At 40.0% G+C, this 16,458-nt stretch overlaps 1 protein-coding gene and 1 long non-coding RNA gene across 13 annotated transcripts in view; one reads left to right on the top strand and one right to left on the bottom strand.

Moving 5' to 3' along the window:
• DYNC1I1 (dynein cytoplasmic 1 intermediate chain 1) overlaps positions 1–16,458 on the bottom strand; it is a 186,022-nt gene that overhangs the window by 129,248 nt on the left and 40,316 nt on the right. For all 10 annotated transcript variants that reach the window (XM_053946048.1, XM_053946031.1, XM_053946057.1 and 7 more), the window contains one exon: positions 13,222–13,337. In XM_053946048.1, the coding sequence (XP_053802023.1) occupies positions 13,222–13,337 (116 nt within the window). The remainder of the gene's footprint in view (positions 1–13,221; positions 13,338–16,458) is intronic.
• On the top strand, positions 3,437–10,245 carry LOC128789849 (uncharacterized). 3 transcript variants are annotated; one of them, XR_008431551.1, is made up of 3 exons: positions 3,437–3,657; positions 4,199–4,278; positions 10,164–10,245. It is a non-coding gene; the product is annotated as an uncharacterized LOC128789849 (long non-coding RNA). The 3 variants fall into 3 exon arrangements; XR_008431555.1 differs by lacking the exon at positions 10,164–10,245 and adding an exon at positions 5,277–5,417; XR_008431549.1 differs by lacking the exon at positions 10,164–10,245 and having other exon boundaries at positions 4,199–4,341.

The following is a 16,458-nucleotide window of genomic DNA, read 5'->3' as shown; positions in this document are numbered from 1 at the left end:
TGGAGGCAGATAGAACCCTTTAACAATGGCCAGCATACAATCAGGTTTGTCAAAACTAATAATAATACAAAAGCATTTGCTTACCCTGGGACATTTTGAAAAAGTTTGAGTAACTGTATTATTTTTAATATGGGACATTTATAAATTATTGCAAGATGTGGCCAGTATTGGAGCAGAGTTGCTGTTTCTATTGTTCATTGGATTGACAAAAGGTGTTGGTAATAAAATGCACATTTTTAGCAGTTGCCAAAGTGAATCAACCTGGAATACAGGGAAGAAGCATATTTTCCCCTTAAAAAACACACACACACACACACACACACACACACACACACACATATATAATACATATATTTAGTAGGGCCTGTTGCTACAAAACAAGGGGCAACTAATCTTTTAAACTAAAAGATATCAGGAAAAGTTTTTTCTCAATGAGTGTGGTAAAACACTGGTGCGGGTTGCCCAGAGAGGTGGAAGATGCCCCATCCCTGGAACCATTGAAGGTCAGGTTGCACAGGGTTCTAAGCACCCTGATCTAATTAAAGATATCCCATTAGAGGGGTTGGCTTAAATGCCATTTAAAGGTCTCTTCCAACACAAACTATTCTATATTACAGCATGTTTTCTATAGGAAAAATAAACACACTCCCTGCCCTTCAAAGCTTGCAGTCCATCAGCAAAACAGGATACAACAAATGAAAGTTATAGCACCAGATGCCCTCCTGCAAACACATACATGCCTGATATCAGGCAATCAAATATGTCAGAGGACTAATGATGAGCACAGAACATGCATAAATATTTGCAGGATTAAGCCTGCTAACCAGGGTAAAAGAGGATAGCTATTTGGTTGCCTGGCCCTTATGTAAATGACTTTGTTTTTCAAAGCTGGAAAGCCTAGCAAAATACTTTCATATTTAATCAAATAAAAATAAAATGATTCTACAATGTACTGAAAGACTTCACATGATGAGACAGTGACAATGTCAGCTATTTAGGCTCACGGCAAGCACTTAATTTGGTCCCAGTCCAGGTCCCATTTTAGTCAGTGGGAGTCTTTTCCCTGATTGCAACATGAGCCTTTGTTACTAAATTATCTCAAGCTGATGAACTGTGAAACAGAAAAGGTACTTTTACTAACCTTTTCTAATCCAGATTCATTAAGGATAATTGCAAACTAGTACTAACTAATTCAGTAATTAGATCTGAAAACATCCTCACTGCATAGCTAATACCTAAGGGTTGGGTATTAATTTTTTATACTTCATCAAGACACTCTAATACAAGAAATATCACAGGTCAAGTGAACACTCCAACAACCTATGTGATATGGTTGAAAGTGATGAAAGAAGAGATGAAAGCATATATTCCCCATTCTACACCTCAGTAAACAAAGTTGTGGTTTTGTCCATTTCACAGTCATGCTGCTGTAATTTCTAGATCTAGATACTTATCCACTTCATACTCAATGCTCTTTGGGGGAAGGAATTTGATGGGCTTTACTGTACAGCAAAACTCTTGAGCAAAATGGGACAGAAACATGCATTTGAGGAACTACACAATATGCAAATCAGACTGATGTATCAAAATAAATGTTAGCAGATAATGTGTAGTATTGAGTCTACACAATAAAGTCCTCTGAATAGTATGAAAACACTACTTAATTTAAGATATAAAAGAGCAAAGTATTTTTTCTATTTTTTCTCTATACTATTGCCTTTATCAGCTGGGAAACTGCTGTCCTCAATTACATAGGTTTCAGAAGAAAATAAGGTGCCTGCTTTTTCACTTTTCTTTCACAGAGGCCCAAGAAGCAACTTAAAGGGGAATAGGTAAGAGATGAAGGAGCTCAAGAAAAGAAATAGCAATAACAGCAGTTCCAAAACTGTTTCAGGGGGATGACAGTAAAATAACACGCTTACCCATATTCCCATCACAAAGTGGTGGGACTTACCTAAACTTAATCATCTAAAAATTAAGGTTATAATTTGAATGTATTGGCTAAGTCCTGTAAGCAATGGAGAAAGGCACAAATAGAAGATAATTTTTCCAGTGTTATGATAAATAGAGTAGATAGGGTAAATTGCCTTCTAGGAGGTTCTGTCTCACTCTTTTGAGTATGGAAGTTTACACAAACAGGCTGGGCCCCTCAAGGTAGAGCTATTGCATGTGATTACACTGAACTACTGAAGAAGCTCAACAAGGATGCAGCTAGTTAGCTTGGGTACTAGCACTAGTCATGCTGCCAGATCAGACAGTTCTGTGACAGCTAAAAATCACAGTAAATTAGGCTGTTGTGAATTCACTTAGTTCATGTTTAAGCTTTTAGTGGTCTCTGCTAAGGGAAAATGAAGACATGGGTCTCTGACTCTGCACTGATTTTAACTCAATTTGTGACTTACTCTGAATTACACATATAGAGTGTAACAAAGATAAAACTCTTGAGAATTACACCATTGCTCTGAGCCCAAGGGTATCACTTGGCAGGCAGTGAGATCTTGTAGTGGTCAGCTCTGTGTGTATATCTACAAGTATTTGTAAATCTACAGATATAATACAGATAGGTAATACATTATGTAAATATTGTATCTATAGCTGCACCTGTAAGTAAATACTTAAATAACTATATAAATGTATCTGGAACTTCTAAACACAGTTCCATACACAGACTAGAGACAATAAGAGAAAAGAGAGACCAGATTCATCTCCTGTTCACTCTCTGCCTCCATCCTGTTACAACCTAGGAATGACAGAAGAGATGTTTCCCAAGCACAGAGCGTCATGGTACACTTCTGCCTGCACACTCCACCCTAACTCTGTCCAAGGCATTCTTGAAAATGGAAGCTCACTGTTCACTAGACACCCTTTCATAACTGCACAAATGAGAACCAGATGTAAATTTGTTGTATCTTTGCTTAAATAGCAGCTCTTACATCCCTAAAATGTATGTAAACATAACTCTTAGGAACCCTGCTTTCTTGGAATTCCTGAATCCAAGCTTTCTGCAGTACCCAATCTAGCAAAGAGGAAAAGGCAGATTATAAGAGATGCTTATTCCTGATCAGTTCAAACTGGGAGCATGTTACAGCATACCCAGTTGACATCTGGACCAAATTAACTAGTTCCACTACTCTGGAAACTTGGGCACAGACTGAAGGACAGTCTGGGCTAGGGTCCATATCCCCCTCATAAGACTGGGTTCAGCTCTTTTGGCTTCAATTATCCCCCCCATGTGAATCTTAGCATATCTCAGGTCACAGGTAAGAAGTCTGTGAAACAAATGCAGGAGGAGTTTGTGCTGTCTCACTGTGTAAGATGCTGTGTTTTCAACCTGCACGTTATCTATGACGCAATGCCAACACACAGAGAATTCTTCATGCAGTCACAAGCGAGATCTTTAGTGCTTTCTGTGTTTCACAGCAGATGAGTGCTGTTTTGAGCGTGTTGTTGCTGAGTAATTGGTGCCTTGGAGAGGAAGAATGAACATCGGAGTGGAGACGACAAGAAAGAAAATATGAAACAGCCATGATTTAAGGTTAAAATTTCAAAAATTCTCCAGTTGTGCAGCTGGGGCATGACCTTCAAAGAAGCTCAGCTCCAAATCAAGCAGTGAATTCTGAGAGAGTCCTCAAAACCCAGCAGCTGCTACTGAGATCAGTGAGTATTCATAAGTACAGGGATCTGCTTGTGCCAATCACAGAGGAGCTGAACCCACACTGAGCTTGGATGTAGCAAACTTCACAACACAATTGGGGTGAGGAAAAAAAAGGAGTATCCACAGCAACAACATGCAATTATAGACTTAAAATAAGTGTGAAGCTTCATGGCTCAAGCTCAACACATTTCAGAAAAATGATGATTATATTTTTATTTCCCGCGTGCTTTAAGTAGGGTATTAGCTTGCAGGAAGAGAGAGGGCTGGTTTGGAGGTTTATGGCTAGGACTTACATCTGAAGTAATTGTGGCTCTGAGTGAATACATGCTAAGTTTATTTTAAATAAGATAGATGAGCAAGTGACAGCCTGGGTCTGGTTGAAAAGTGACATTATTTGTGGAGACAGTCTATTGTATTGCAGCAAAAGAGAATTCCATCTTCTATTAATAGTGGCCAGTGGGAATTCATGCTGAGATTTTTACTTTACTGACATGTCCATTTCATTAAAGGTTTCTTCATCCAGATCCTTTCTTCAATTTTCAGAGTAACTCTTGTGTGCGCGCAAGCAAAAGGATTCTCTGGAAAGGATCCAGCTACTACTGATTTTGAGCAGGGATTCTCAAGTATGACATACAGATGAGATCTACAGTTTGCCTTTAAACTAAATATAACATGGCTTTACATGACCTTGGAGCAGCTCTTGGGAGGGAGAAGGGGGCCCTGGGGTGTCACTGGAGGGCTCTGCCCAGGTGCTCAGGTCAGAGTGTGAGGACGCACCTGGTGAACAAAGACTCAGCTTGGGGTGCATCCCCATTGATCTTCAAGGCAGGCACTCATGTGGGGTGTGCCAAGTTCTTCACTCTAGCTAGCCCAGGCACTTGGCTCCCTCTCCAGTTAGTCTGAGGGCAAGCAGCTGACACTGCTCTATCCAAGGCAGGTGGCCTCTCCTATGGAAATGAGTCAATTAAAGGAGACTATAGAGGGGCACAATTAGCCAGCTCCTTAGGCTGAGGCTCAGCTATAGAATTGAAGATAGAGAGGTGCTGAACAGGAGAACTTTCAGCTGTGTAATTTTTGACCCAGTACATTAGTACTGTGGGTTAAAACAGAGAAGGGGATTTTGGCACGTGAATCTTTTTCCTCTCTTAGAGTCCAAGTGCCAAGGATCAAATTGAGAAATGTGAAGTAACCAAGCAGTTTTCTGTACATCTTTTTAACACCACTAATGAAGGCCTTTCCACATTATGGCCTGTGTCTATTTCAGCCCTGATTTTGTATCTACTTACAGGATTAGAAAGATTAAGTGCTAATTAGAGCACTGAGGATTAATAACTGCTACTTCTGCAATTCACATTTTTCTTAATCTTGTCTTAAATTCTAGTGGAGATTGGTCAATGTTACAAAGCCAGAATTTGCCAAAGGTTACTAAAGACATAATAGAAGGTGCTGGGTATTAGTTTTCTTGTATATTCTGAATAGGCACCACCCATTAGTCGAAAGAAGGAATTACAGGAATGGCAGGAAAAAGCATGCTTTGTTTCTGAAGAAAACAAAAAGGCATGTCTTCATTGTTCTGTTGGAAGTACTATTAACCCAAATTTCACCCTTTTTACATTTTCAGATCTGAATCTTCTCATTTGAGCATTGTAATATGTATACACATTGCTAATTCAAAGGCTATTCAAACACTGCTGAAATTATATATTAAGTGACAACCAGGAACACATGAAAATAGCAAATAAAGAAAAATTGGCCGCTGTCATTGCACCGACTGTTGACGGGGGAAATCATGGTGCTGTTCTTTAGTGGGACAATTTCCTTGTTCTCATGTTAAAGCTAAGTTGCAACATACTACTAGTCATATATTTGCAAATAAGTTTAGAAATATTTTGTTGCTTGAGGGGAACATTTAACAAATTAGCTCAATACAACAGTTGTTCATGTGTAAAACATGGCCAGGATCTTTTGCAGAGAAGAAAGACTTAGAGGAAGGTTTTCATTTCCAGCCAACAAAGAATTCAATTTGCATACAGGTGTTACAGGGCTTCTCTCTGAATTCATGGATCACTGCTAGTTTCAGATGTCAGGACACAGAGATGGGTCAAAGGCACTGCGAGATGACTTGCAGCTAGTTAAGGGAGTCTGAGGTCAGGGCTCTTAACATCAGCTCTCTTGTTTTCCATCAAGCAACACCAGATGTACCAGGATCTCATTCAATCACTTTATTTCCCACTGCAACTAAAGGAGCAGGTTGGTTTCCACACAAGGAACTGACTACAATGCTTTTTGGATTATTCTAGGAGAGAACAGCTTCCCATCTCTTGGGTGGAGGATGGTATCCACTTACTTAAAAGCACAGAGCAAAGACCCATTAGGATCAAGAAGGTGCAAGGAAGGGTGGTACAGCATGGTCCTTCTCCATGCTGGCTGCAAAGGCTATGAAGCAATATTGTTTCCATGCACAGAACGAAACTGCACAACAGTCCCCTCCAAGGCAGCACAGGCCAAAAGCTGGTTCCTTGTTTCATCAAGAAGGCAGTTAAGCTTTGGTTTATTCCTCATCTTTTGTTGCCTGAATGGTTTAGAGAAGGCATGGTTCATCTGTGACAGGGTCTGTTGTTCTCCCTCCACCCTCATAAAGAATTAGCAGATATGCTTTCTTGGCTTGCATTTAATGCAGAGGTACCTTGTGAAAAAGAAACCAGAGTCTGCAGAAGGTCAGTGACACTTTGGAGCAGGAAACTCCCATGTGTATGTACCTGGTTTTCAGGAGACCTGCCCAAAATTTTGTTAAGATTGTGGAGGAGCTGCAAAGAGTCAAGTTACTTGCTCCTTGTGTAATGAAATGATCAAGAAAAAGTCTAAGATCTCTAAAGAGTTTTACTTCTTCAGACCTCCAACTGTGTGTGACCAGAGGCAATCTTCTCTGTTAAACCAGTTCTTAGTAGATAATTCCCTGAGAACTACTGATGCTTAATAAATTGTCAGATCTGCTTGTTCAAAACAGTTTAGCATTAAAAGGGCTCTCTGCATAAGACTATCTGAGAACCATCTTAAGAAAAGCCCTTTTCCAGAAATCTTTAGTGAAAACCTGGAAGGATAAACAGGGAAGGGAGCAAATACTGAAGCAATGACTGCTGATTAATATACTATTCGGCCACCTTTTAGAAATGGACTGGGACTGTCTTGCAGAAATACTGTTTGAGCCCAAGTCTCTTACATATTTTAGGAAAACAGACGTTTGATGTCCCTTTCTGCACTCAAACACCAAAGCACACATGACCAGACTGTGGCCTCTTCATTCTTCCTCCTAGAAGAAATCTTTACAAGTGTCAAAGATATTTTTCTGCACAACAGAAACCAGAGAAACTAATTTCTAAAGCCAAGTCCTTATTCTAATTCTGTACCACATAAAATTACCATGAGCCAGGGGGTGAAGAAAGCCTTCAGAGGCATACATCCAATGTCTGTATCTTGCAAGGAGTGGAATACACAGACCCACCACACCTGGTATCTGCCTGTTGTGGATGTTTTGGAATACATGTACCTTAACAAATTGTATACTAATTGTACTTCAAAAAGAGATTGGCAATAACAGTGGTTTGCACCTGATTTCACTAGTGCATCATTGCTCTGAGTATCTATGGCTGATTTTTCAAGGCTTTTTAACATTTCTAAATAATATATTTTTTCCCCCAATTTCTGTGCAATGCCTTGGTCTCTTCTCACACTTCTGTCATCAGCACTTGCATTCATACATCTTAGTCATACAACTCAAGCACCTTCTGTTAAATATAATTCTTGCCTCAGACAAAAGATCAGGCGAGTGTTTTTCCGCAGGTCACTCCAGCATTCCCACATCCCTCCCTGCCGGCGTTCCTCAGGCGCGGCGCTTCACCGCTGCACCACCAGAGGGCGCTGCCTGAATGCCTTTGAAAGATTTTTATGTCAAATTTGAAATTTAAAAAAAAAAATGTACAAATCCACCTTGGAAACCTTATTATTTAGAAAAGATGATGCACTTGTGACAGGAGGAAAGAGGAATTATTGAAAGACTACTATACAATGCAATGCCTCAAATCTTTGCACCGCTTCTTCCTATCCAAATAGAAAGAAGCTATCTTTCTATCTCGTACAGTCTGGTACAACAGTACAAATTAAGTTTTGTTGATTTAATCAAACAAAGCCATCTTGAATCAGAGTGCTTATGTCAGCTATTGAGATCCACAGTACAACTCTGATGGACTGCAGTCTGAGAAGAAAAGGCAAACCGGATTTTTTATAGCTAACTAAGAACATCTAGTGATACATGGGACTGCTTTAGGATGAAGCATACAAAACATTATTACAAAATTAGTGTCCATTAGTACAAATCCTAAGGCTCTGTTTCTTTAGAAAAGTTTTTCTGCTTTAACACTGATTCATCTTCAGGTTATCTTCTCTTTTTAATAGTGATTTCTATCCTAGTTTTGCTTTTCAGCACCTCCTTTTGTTTACAACAGAAGGTCTTTGCTTTCCTCCAGGTTATGTCCAATTTCCATCACACATGATCATGTATCCTGACACATATGTTGCATGCATGGTAATGCACAAATGTGCATCTGCATTTCCCATTAAATGAGGCATTCAAAGCTTTTCTTGGGTCCAGATTTGTCCTTTTGAGACTGGAGCTGAGCTTACAATTCTCTGGAAGGGAAAAGCCAAAGTAAGCTCTTTAACTGAAACCCCAGCTTCTGATCCACGAGCTCTAGCCAGACTGGCCATGGGAAAGCTCAAGTATGATCTCAGTTCTGGGACTGGCTTTTCCAAAGTACAGCATGCATCCACAAAGCTAGAGCTGAGCTACAGTCAGGCACAGCAAGGCACGGCAGGACTGGGGCAGAGTTTGCTGGGCTAGAGGTCTGCTGCACAGTACCCTAAAGCATGTACAGAGACAGAGCTCCTCACTGATTAAACCTGGAAATCTTGGACCTTGACAATCAAAGTATAAATAGAATCAAAGTATAAATAAAATCCATATTATCCACAGATTTTATCATGGAAAAGATAAAATTCCAGAGGTCTGACTTGCTTTCACAGCATTGGAGCTTGTCAGTCCTAGTCACAGATAACTTCCCACCCAATTACCAAAACTCAAAGCAGGCCACAGGCCTCACGTGATGCCAGTGTATCAACTCTTTAAGACATACCCATTTTACTCAATAATGACAAACCTAAACCAATATGGTTATATAAAGTGCTGTCTTATCAAGTTTGCCAGTGAAGAACTAGTTAATGCAATCAGTGGCACTTAGAGAATTTTGGTTCACCCTACAGTAGAGACTTAAAGTTTGGTATCACACACAAACAGGCTCATGTGTCTCATGAGCCTGACTGTGAGAGAAATACCCTCTCTTCCCTCACTGCTTTAAAAAGGGTAACTTTCATAAACTTTAGTTCAGAGAATTACACTGTCAGATACACACAGAACCCAACCCAGCCTCTGGAACTCCTCCTCCATTTTGCCACTTCATTCCAGCCTACTTCCAAATGGAGTAGAGAGCTTATTTTTCTTTTTTCTCTAATAGTCAAAATACCCTTAGTGTTTGAAAAGCTAGATAAACAGATGGATCACAGGTCTCAGTTGTGTTCTTTGCCAGAACTGGGCTACATTTGTGACATAGGATGAGGTTACCCTGCTCAGGAGGCGAGTATGGCAGATCATTTTTTTCCCCCATGAACAAATATCTGTTGAAGATGATAAACCAATGAAGTGCACATGACTTCCACTGTTTTAGAAAGTCAGATCTTCTCTTGTACACAGGACCTACTCTTTCAGGAATGCATTTCTGACTAACCTATTTGCAGTGACAGTCTGTCAAGGCAGAATGTGAGAACATCTCATTTTATTGATGAAGTAGTTTCTACTTTGCAAAAAAGGAATAACAACACTCCTGACACCAGACAGCAAAGCCAGAAAGATCACAGAATTTCTCCTTCTTGCAGCCCTCAGTTTCTGAGGGGACCCAGATCAGGGGATTATCTCCCTTCTCTGAGATTTTACCTCCTGGCCTATTGAAGAGCAGAACAGCAAGCTGGAGATGAGGCAGGCACCTAGCAGAGCCTGAATGTGCAGACTGTTTTCCTGTCGGAAAAGGTGGATGGCAGGCAGTCATACAGAGCTCAGTCCACTGTTGCACAGCAGTGAGGTACCCATCCTGGGCAGAGGCTAGGCCATGGCTTTTCTGTTTCTCTTACGTGCACCTTTAGCAATTGCAGTGCTTTGGAGGGTCCAACTATTGAAGGCTACATGGGGCTGCCACTCCTGAGGTGATGTGAGAGCCTCTGCACTATGAGGGAAGTGTCCCAGAGACCTCTCAAAAAATATTTGGCATGGTCTAGGTCTTAATCAACTCCAGAATAGAAAAAACAACACTAGTAAAATGTCCCTCAATGCCTACAAACACCTGAATTCAAGTTCAATTATAGCAGGAGGAAGGGGAAAATAAAGAGCATGTTTTTTTCTCAGGCTCCAGAGCCAAGATCTGTGTGTTTTTGAAGTCATCCTGCAAGGAAGAAAAGGCTGAAGCTGTGACCTAAATAAAGCAAAAGAATTAGGTACTTGTGATCAAAGGATTGAATGATGCATATACACATCTCCCTAAATAACAGAGTTGGTGGGGGAAATGACATGTCATTATTCCTCTGAAATAAAGCAAATTACCTGCTCTGAAAAGAGGAGTTAATCTGTTTTTTTATACAGTGAAGAATAATGCCACACTATTTCTTCTAAAATTAGCAGCTGACAAGCTGAGACTTCAGTGCACATAGCATCTGGCACTCTGGCACCACATGGACTTACCAGAGTGAACCCTTCCTTTTCCAGTTTTATAAGGTTTGGTGGGCAATAGCCATTACCACAAAGAACATCCACTGAGCTGCAGAACAGCAGTAAGTTTAAAGTACCTCAGAGTTTCTTTCTCGCTCTTTAGAGAAGCAAATGCAGAAAACCTAATGAGGATATTTTGAAAAAGTTCAAGAACTTTGAATGGACTCTAAGTCCTCTTTTCACCCATCTTTCCAACCAGCTATACCCTTCATTAGTTGTCTTCCAAACAAGCAAGCATGAGACAATCTCATCTTAAAATTCTGCATTTTGACATTTCCAGTATTTAAGGCAGGCAGCGAAAAGTGAATTCCAAACACTGAAGTCAGACTCATCCAAGTAAATAAGTTTCTTGTTTTCTATTCTCAAACTCTAAGGCTTCAGATGCTAAATAACAGAGCCCATAACCATAGTAAAGGCTGAACAATTTATCTTGAAAAGATAATGGCTATATTTTAATCACATGAATGCATAGAAACAGTGTAGAGACTTCTTCTCTAAGCTGGTCTCCTGAGGAATCTCTCTCTTCTGTCCATGTTTAGACTGACAGTATGAAAGGCTCAGCACTCATAAAGAGGCTTGGGAGATTGGAAATCTGAGAATTCATTTTCATCAGACCTGGGAGACCAAAATCAGAATGCTTATTCACCCCCTAGAGAATTTCCAGTTAAATAGCCTCTCAATGGAATAATCAAACTTTCCTGAATCTCCTTTACTAATGCACCGCCATAATCATATCCAAGTTATATGCAGAGAATTCCCCAGCAGCAGATTTGAAAGGAAATGTAAGTTGCACTTTCTCTCCCTCACACTTCTGAAGGAAGAGATTGGTTGATATTTCCTCTGTGTTTTAATATGTAAAACACCACCATTCTTGATGGTTTTTCCTTGGCTGTGATAACAGCGGATAGGAAAGATAACAAATCCAGTCACCAAACCCACATACTTGACCTCTTCCACCACATTTTTGGCCCAGGCAGTTTAAAGTGCATGATGTTATATGTTTGCACTTATCTTCTTTCACACAAATGAGGAACAAGTGACTTTCCTCTGTGCTGGGAGGACCAATTCAAACCACACTGCCTTCTCTACTCATTGTCCTGACTGCCAGGCTCTATGGCATCACACTGCTTGGGTTTTTTTTTCTTGAAAAGTAGGGGATTGTCCTCTTGTCTAGCAAGAAAATAATTTTGTAATAGTTGAAGAGTTCCTTGGGAAAAAAGCAAGATCTTATGGAAAGAAGATGCTTCCTTAAGTAAGCCTGTCCTTTTCAGAAAGGCAGGTCAGCTCATGAGTGCTGGAGTTGTAGGTCTGGGGGAGGCAAACTTAAATTCCCCATATCCATAGGTGCTTGCATCAGATAAAGGCCATGTGTCAGAGAGGAAGGACACCCTCTCCATCTGAGCTAACAATGAATTCATGATAATGCTCCAGGCTTGAGCATCAACTGGTCCTAAGCAAAGAAGACAAAGACTCAGGGGCAAAACCTATTTTCTTGAGGGTTCAGCAGCCCACAGAGAAACAAGCAGAGATGAGCTGGATTGACCCAGGGAGGCTTCTGAGACAGCTTCTCCCTATGAGCAGGCAAAGCACTCTAGACACACTGCTCAAGGAGCAACATCAAAGCAAAAGGGCTGACTGTGTTCGAAGGCACTATTTCAGTCCACAGATAACCAAGGTAAACTTATGCTCCAGAAAAGTAGAATCTGAGCAACAAGCTCAGCGGTTTCTATTTCTGCTTCCTAAGGCAGACCTGGTTACCCAGCTACAAAAAAATCCCAACAACAACTGGCTACATTTATCACTCTTATTTTCCCTGACAATACCTTATATTTAGACAGATTTACCACCACCACCACCTTCTGAACCTACTCGAGTATTTTTCTTCTTTGAATGAGGCCCAGTAAAGTTCTACACTATCTTCTGCAGGAAATTACTCAGTTGTTGAACTTTTCTTGATCCTTCATTGTAAACAGCAAAAATTATGGTCAAGACTGCTATGAGTTTTTCTTCTTCTATCTGCTTTGTTCTAGTGCACAGACAACATCAGGCTAATGTACTGTTCTGCATTCAGTTTAAATGGTACCACTGACCTGCAATCAGCCATTCTGCAGTACAACAGTGGCAGATCAGCAAGCCCTTGCCACTCTGTGTATTTACTTATCAACAAGAGAGCCAAACAGCCAACAAACAGCTCCATGAGTACAGATGCCGGCATGATGTCAGCAGAGAGAAAGAAAGAAAGACTGTCCACATCAAAGTATGTGAACCTTTTTCAGTACATGGAGCTAAGCTGCAACTTCTCCCTAAGCTTCACCTACAGCAGGGGGGACACAATTACCCCAACCAAACAACTGAGGGCAACTTTCCAACACTGCCTCTTTACAAAGCACAGAATTTATAACTTCCTTGAGAAAGTATAAAAAAATGAATAAAGTGCAATTTTAATTATATTCATAATGATTTATTTTAAAAAACGTTCCCATTAAACTGCTATCTAAGCACAACCCATTGTAAGTCAGAAATAGTTTGGTTCTACCTGCATTTAAAGTGATTTTTATAATTATTCTCATCAGAACAGCCATTAATCACATAAACAATAGCTGGCTTGCAGAAAACACATGATAAGCAGCTATGTTATGACTTGCTATTTTTTTATTACATTCTTTAAAATGTTTAAAAAGAAAAAGAAAAATCTTACCTTCAGATTGATGTGTGGCCAGAGGTGTCTGCGTCTCCTTGGAATATGATACCACCTCCCGAGGTAAGAAATCGACCTGGGTAATCTTTGACACCCCTAGTTTGTGCAGTCTGCGTCTAAGACGAAATACACAACATCACAAGGTTAGTCATGTTAAATGTAAATCAGCAGCAGGAACAAATGCTTGCTGTTATGGACAGGATAAGAACACTTCAGTGTTTGTAAAGGTGAAACACAAAATGGTATGCATGAGAAGAACCTCATTGCAGTGAAGAAAATTAACCCGGGACCACTTGCCGTAATAAAGTACAGATCATGCTGCTGACAGGGACTGCAAATGGGAGAGAGAAATGGCCTGCTTGTGTCCCTCTTAACATGCAACAGAATTCTCTTTCATACCATCATTACTATGATGTTCTGTCTGCTCAAAGGAGTTCATACTCAGCCTGGGATACACCGTTGTGGAAAGGGTACAGTGGGTTTAAACCAGGATGAATTAGACTGCCAAATGTTCAGCTGGGAGCAATAACAGTCTTTAACTGGCAAGGTGTGTAATTTCCATAAAGAAGAAGATTCTGCCTTCCACAGGAGGCATTCATAGTGGCCTTGAAGTAGGTTTATGGAGTCCTAATGCAAGGGCTGGAGGACAGCTAAAACACAACTGGAGCAGGGCAACTATAGCCTTCTATTTTGCCTACTTCCCTTGCTTTAAATAAACCATATGAAATAAATCAGTGAAGCAAACTAACTGTAAGTGGATAAAGGAAAAAGAAGAGAGGCAGCTAAGCATGGTCATGAACACTTTTAGCTGTGCACAGTTCACTCAGCAGCAGGGGAAAAATCAGTTTATTTCCTGAATATTAATTGACTGTCTGCAGGGAGTGAAGAATATAAAAACGCTTACTTGGAAGTGTTTTACCAGGAAAAAGCCAACTTTCAGCAGAGAAATAATGCAAACACAATAAACAAATGAACTAAATAAGGCCAGTTACCTAAATCAACAAATGTGAGCATGCTTGTGCATTTATGGGGAACTAAATTCCTGGACACAATGTTTCTCAACTTGCCACATTATTGAAGAGAACAATATGGAAAACCAGAAAATTCTTACACATTATCCATATCCTCTTCATTTTCCAGGTTGTCAGAAGAGCAGAAGTCATAGGGGTTTTGATCTAATTAATTTACAGTGGTTTAAGTATTCAATTAAGATAGATGTCTGAAAGGAAATGGAAGTCTAAAAAAAAAATGTTGTGATTGGGGAACACCTACTGAACTTTTCAGCTGCATCAGCCATTTTTTTTTTCTAATCTATTTTACTACCTGGGTTGTTATTAAGCTGACTGCAATTAGATTCAGCAGGTAATAGGTACAAATCAGCTGTATTGTGTAACAACCCACTAGAGCAGAAACAGCTGTTGTGGCTCTTAGTCTTTCCTCTTTTCAAAGAAGAAAAATTAATGTCTCCCTCCTTAAAACCATCTCTGACTTTGCCAATATGAACAAAATCTACAATTGTCTAAAAACTCTACAGAAAAACTTTTACCTCATTACTGGGGGCAGACAAGTTTCTTCAGCTAGCAAAAAATTTAATAGTTTTACATTTTGTTGCTGCTTTAACTTACGGTCTGTGTGAATTCAATCTTTAATAAATATCTCACCCCAGCAAACTCTCATGTGCTTTTCCCTCCCTCAGCACCAGATGTACAATCTCTGCTGCCTTCTTGGTCTGTTTGACTTCCCAATGTAACCAGTGCCCTGCTGCCCCAAGCTACTCTTTCCATTTACTGAGGTTCTTAAGCCTTTGCATTGAAAGAGTCTCTTGATAACGGTCTTGGTAAACATAATCCCTAATTAATTATGTGTCTAATCTGGAACTAATTAGAACCTCACCTAATTCTAAAACAGTTTCACATGAGGTCACTCTGTATCTCCTGGACTGCCTGATGATGGGGAATATGACCCTAAGAGAGAGCTGGATTTAACTGCTAGTTGGGTGGATTGAACCTCTGCCCACTGTGTCCCAGAAGTGAGCTACTTCCCATGGCACAATGCATGGAATTCTTCATCTGAAACACTTCCAAGTCAGTAACTGCTGGTGCCTGCACAAATGCCTTGTGCCACCCATATCCTGTACTTACTGGTGAAGACTGGGAGGTCCTTCCTCATGTGAAGGAATGTGATCTATTGATTGCTTTTGCCTGTGTCAAGCCATCTCTAATTGTTCTTGTTACTAAAAGTTGGCCTAGCCTTTGGTCCCAAGCACTCAGGGACAACTGGAGCATTCTTTCAATATCTGGACTTGACCAAATATGTGCTGTAATGTTCTAGTCTTCAGTTCTTTTTAGGGCAACATTAAATGGTCTATTGTTTTCCCATCCCCATTTTTCATCTGAGGTGCTCATAATTCTAATAAATTCAATAAATATTCATCTTAGAGAACACATAAGCTTTGAAGGATTCCTTTCCAGACTGCTAATGGGATGTTAGTAGAATAGTGACTAAAACCCATGCATTAAAACTGATTCTTCTGTCTATAGGTATCATAAGAAAGATGTATCTGCTAAAAGTGTTTTGAGACACACATAATTTAATTCCTGACTGAAGGATTTCTTTTGCATTGGTTTTGTTGGGGTTTTTTTTACTCTAGTCTCAGGACACCAGAGGAAAGTTTAACTCTGCCTTGGGTTTGAAGACAGTTTTCTTTCAAAAAGGGACAAGACTTCCATTAAAATGTATACCTGTGGATTTGCTCTTTGGCATGCTTCTTTTCTGTCTTTGCACTGGCTGCTAGTAATTTATTGAAGTTTCTACATACAGAGTTATCTTTTCATGGGTCAGAAAAACCAACTTGCTTTGCACAGCTGTTTGAGAAACCTTGCTCCTAGGAGTCCTCATCTTTTAATTCAAACTTCTGTAAAAAAATAAAGGCTGGGATTTCTATAAAGTTTCTGTAGGTTAAAATAGTTCAAAAAACTACCTTTTTGGTACAGCCCAGGTAAAGTTGTAGACGTGTGATCTATTTGAAGTCACACTTGTGTAAACTACAAACATTCCTAGGAGTTCTAGATATGGAGAAATATTTCTGTTTAGAAAACTCACTGGATACTTTCCTTTGGATCTTCTCTGGTGAATAGACCTAACCCTAACACACCAAACTGCAGCTGGGAGCACTGCCAATCAGCAGCTAAAGGGAAGCTGTTGTTTTTCTTACAGAATGGTGAATGAAGTAGCACA

This window comes from Vidua chalybeata, chromosome 1 (genome assembly GCF_026979565.1).
Source record: "Vidua chalybeata isolate OUT-0048 chromosome 1, bVidCha1 merged haplotype, whole genome shotgun sequence".
In the NCBI taxonomy this organism is placed as follows: Eukaryota; Metazoa; Chordata; class Aves; order Passeriformes; family Viduidae; genus Vidua; species Vidua chalybeata.
The sequence above is the reverse complement of the archived record's forward strand: the minus strand, read 5'-3'. Positions and strand labels throughout refer to the sequence as shown.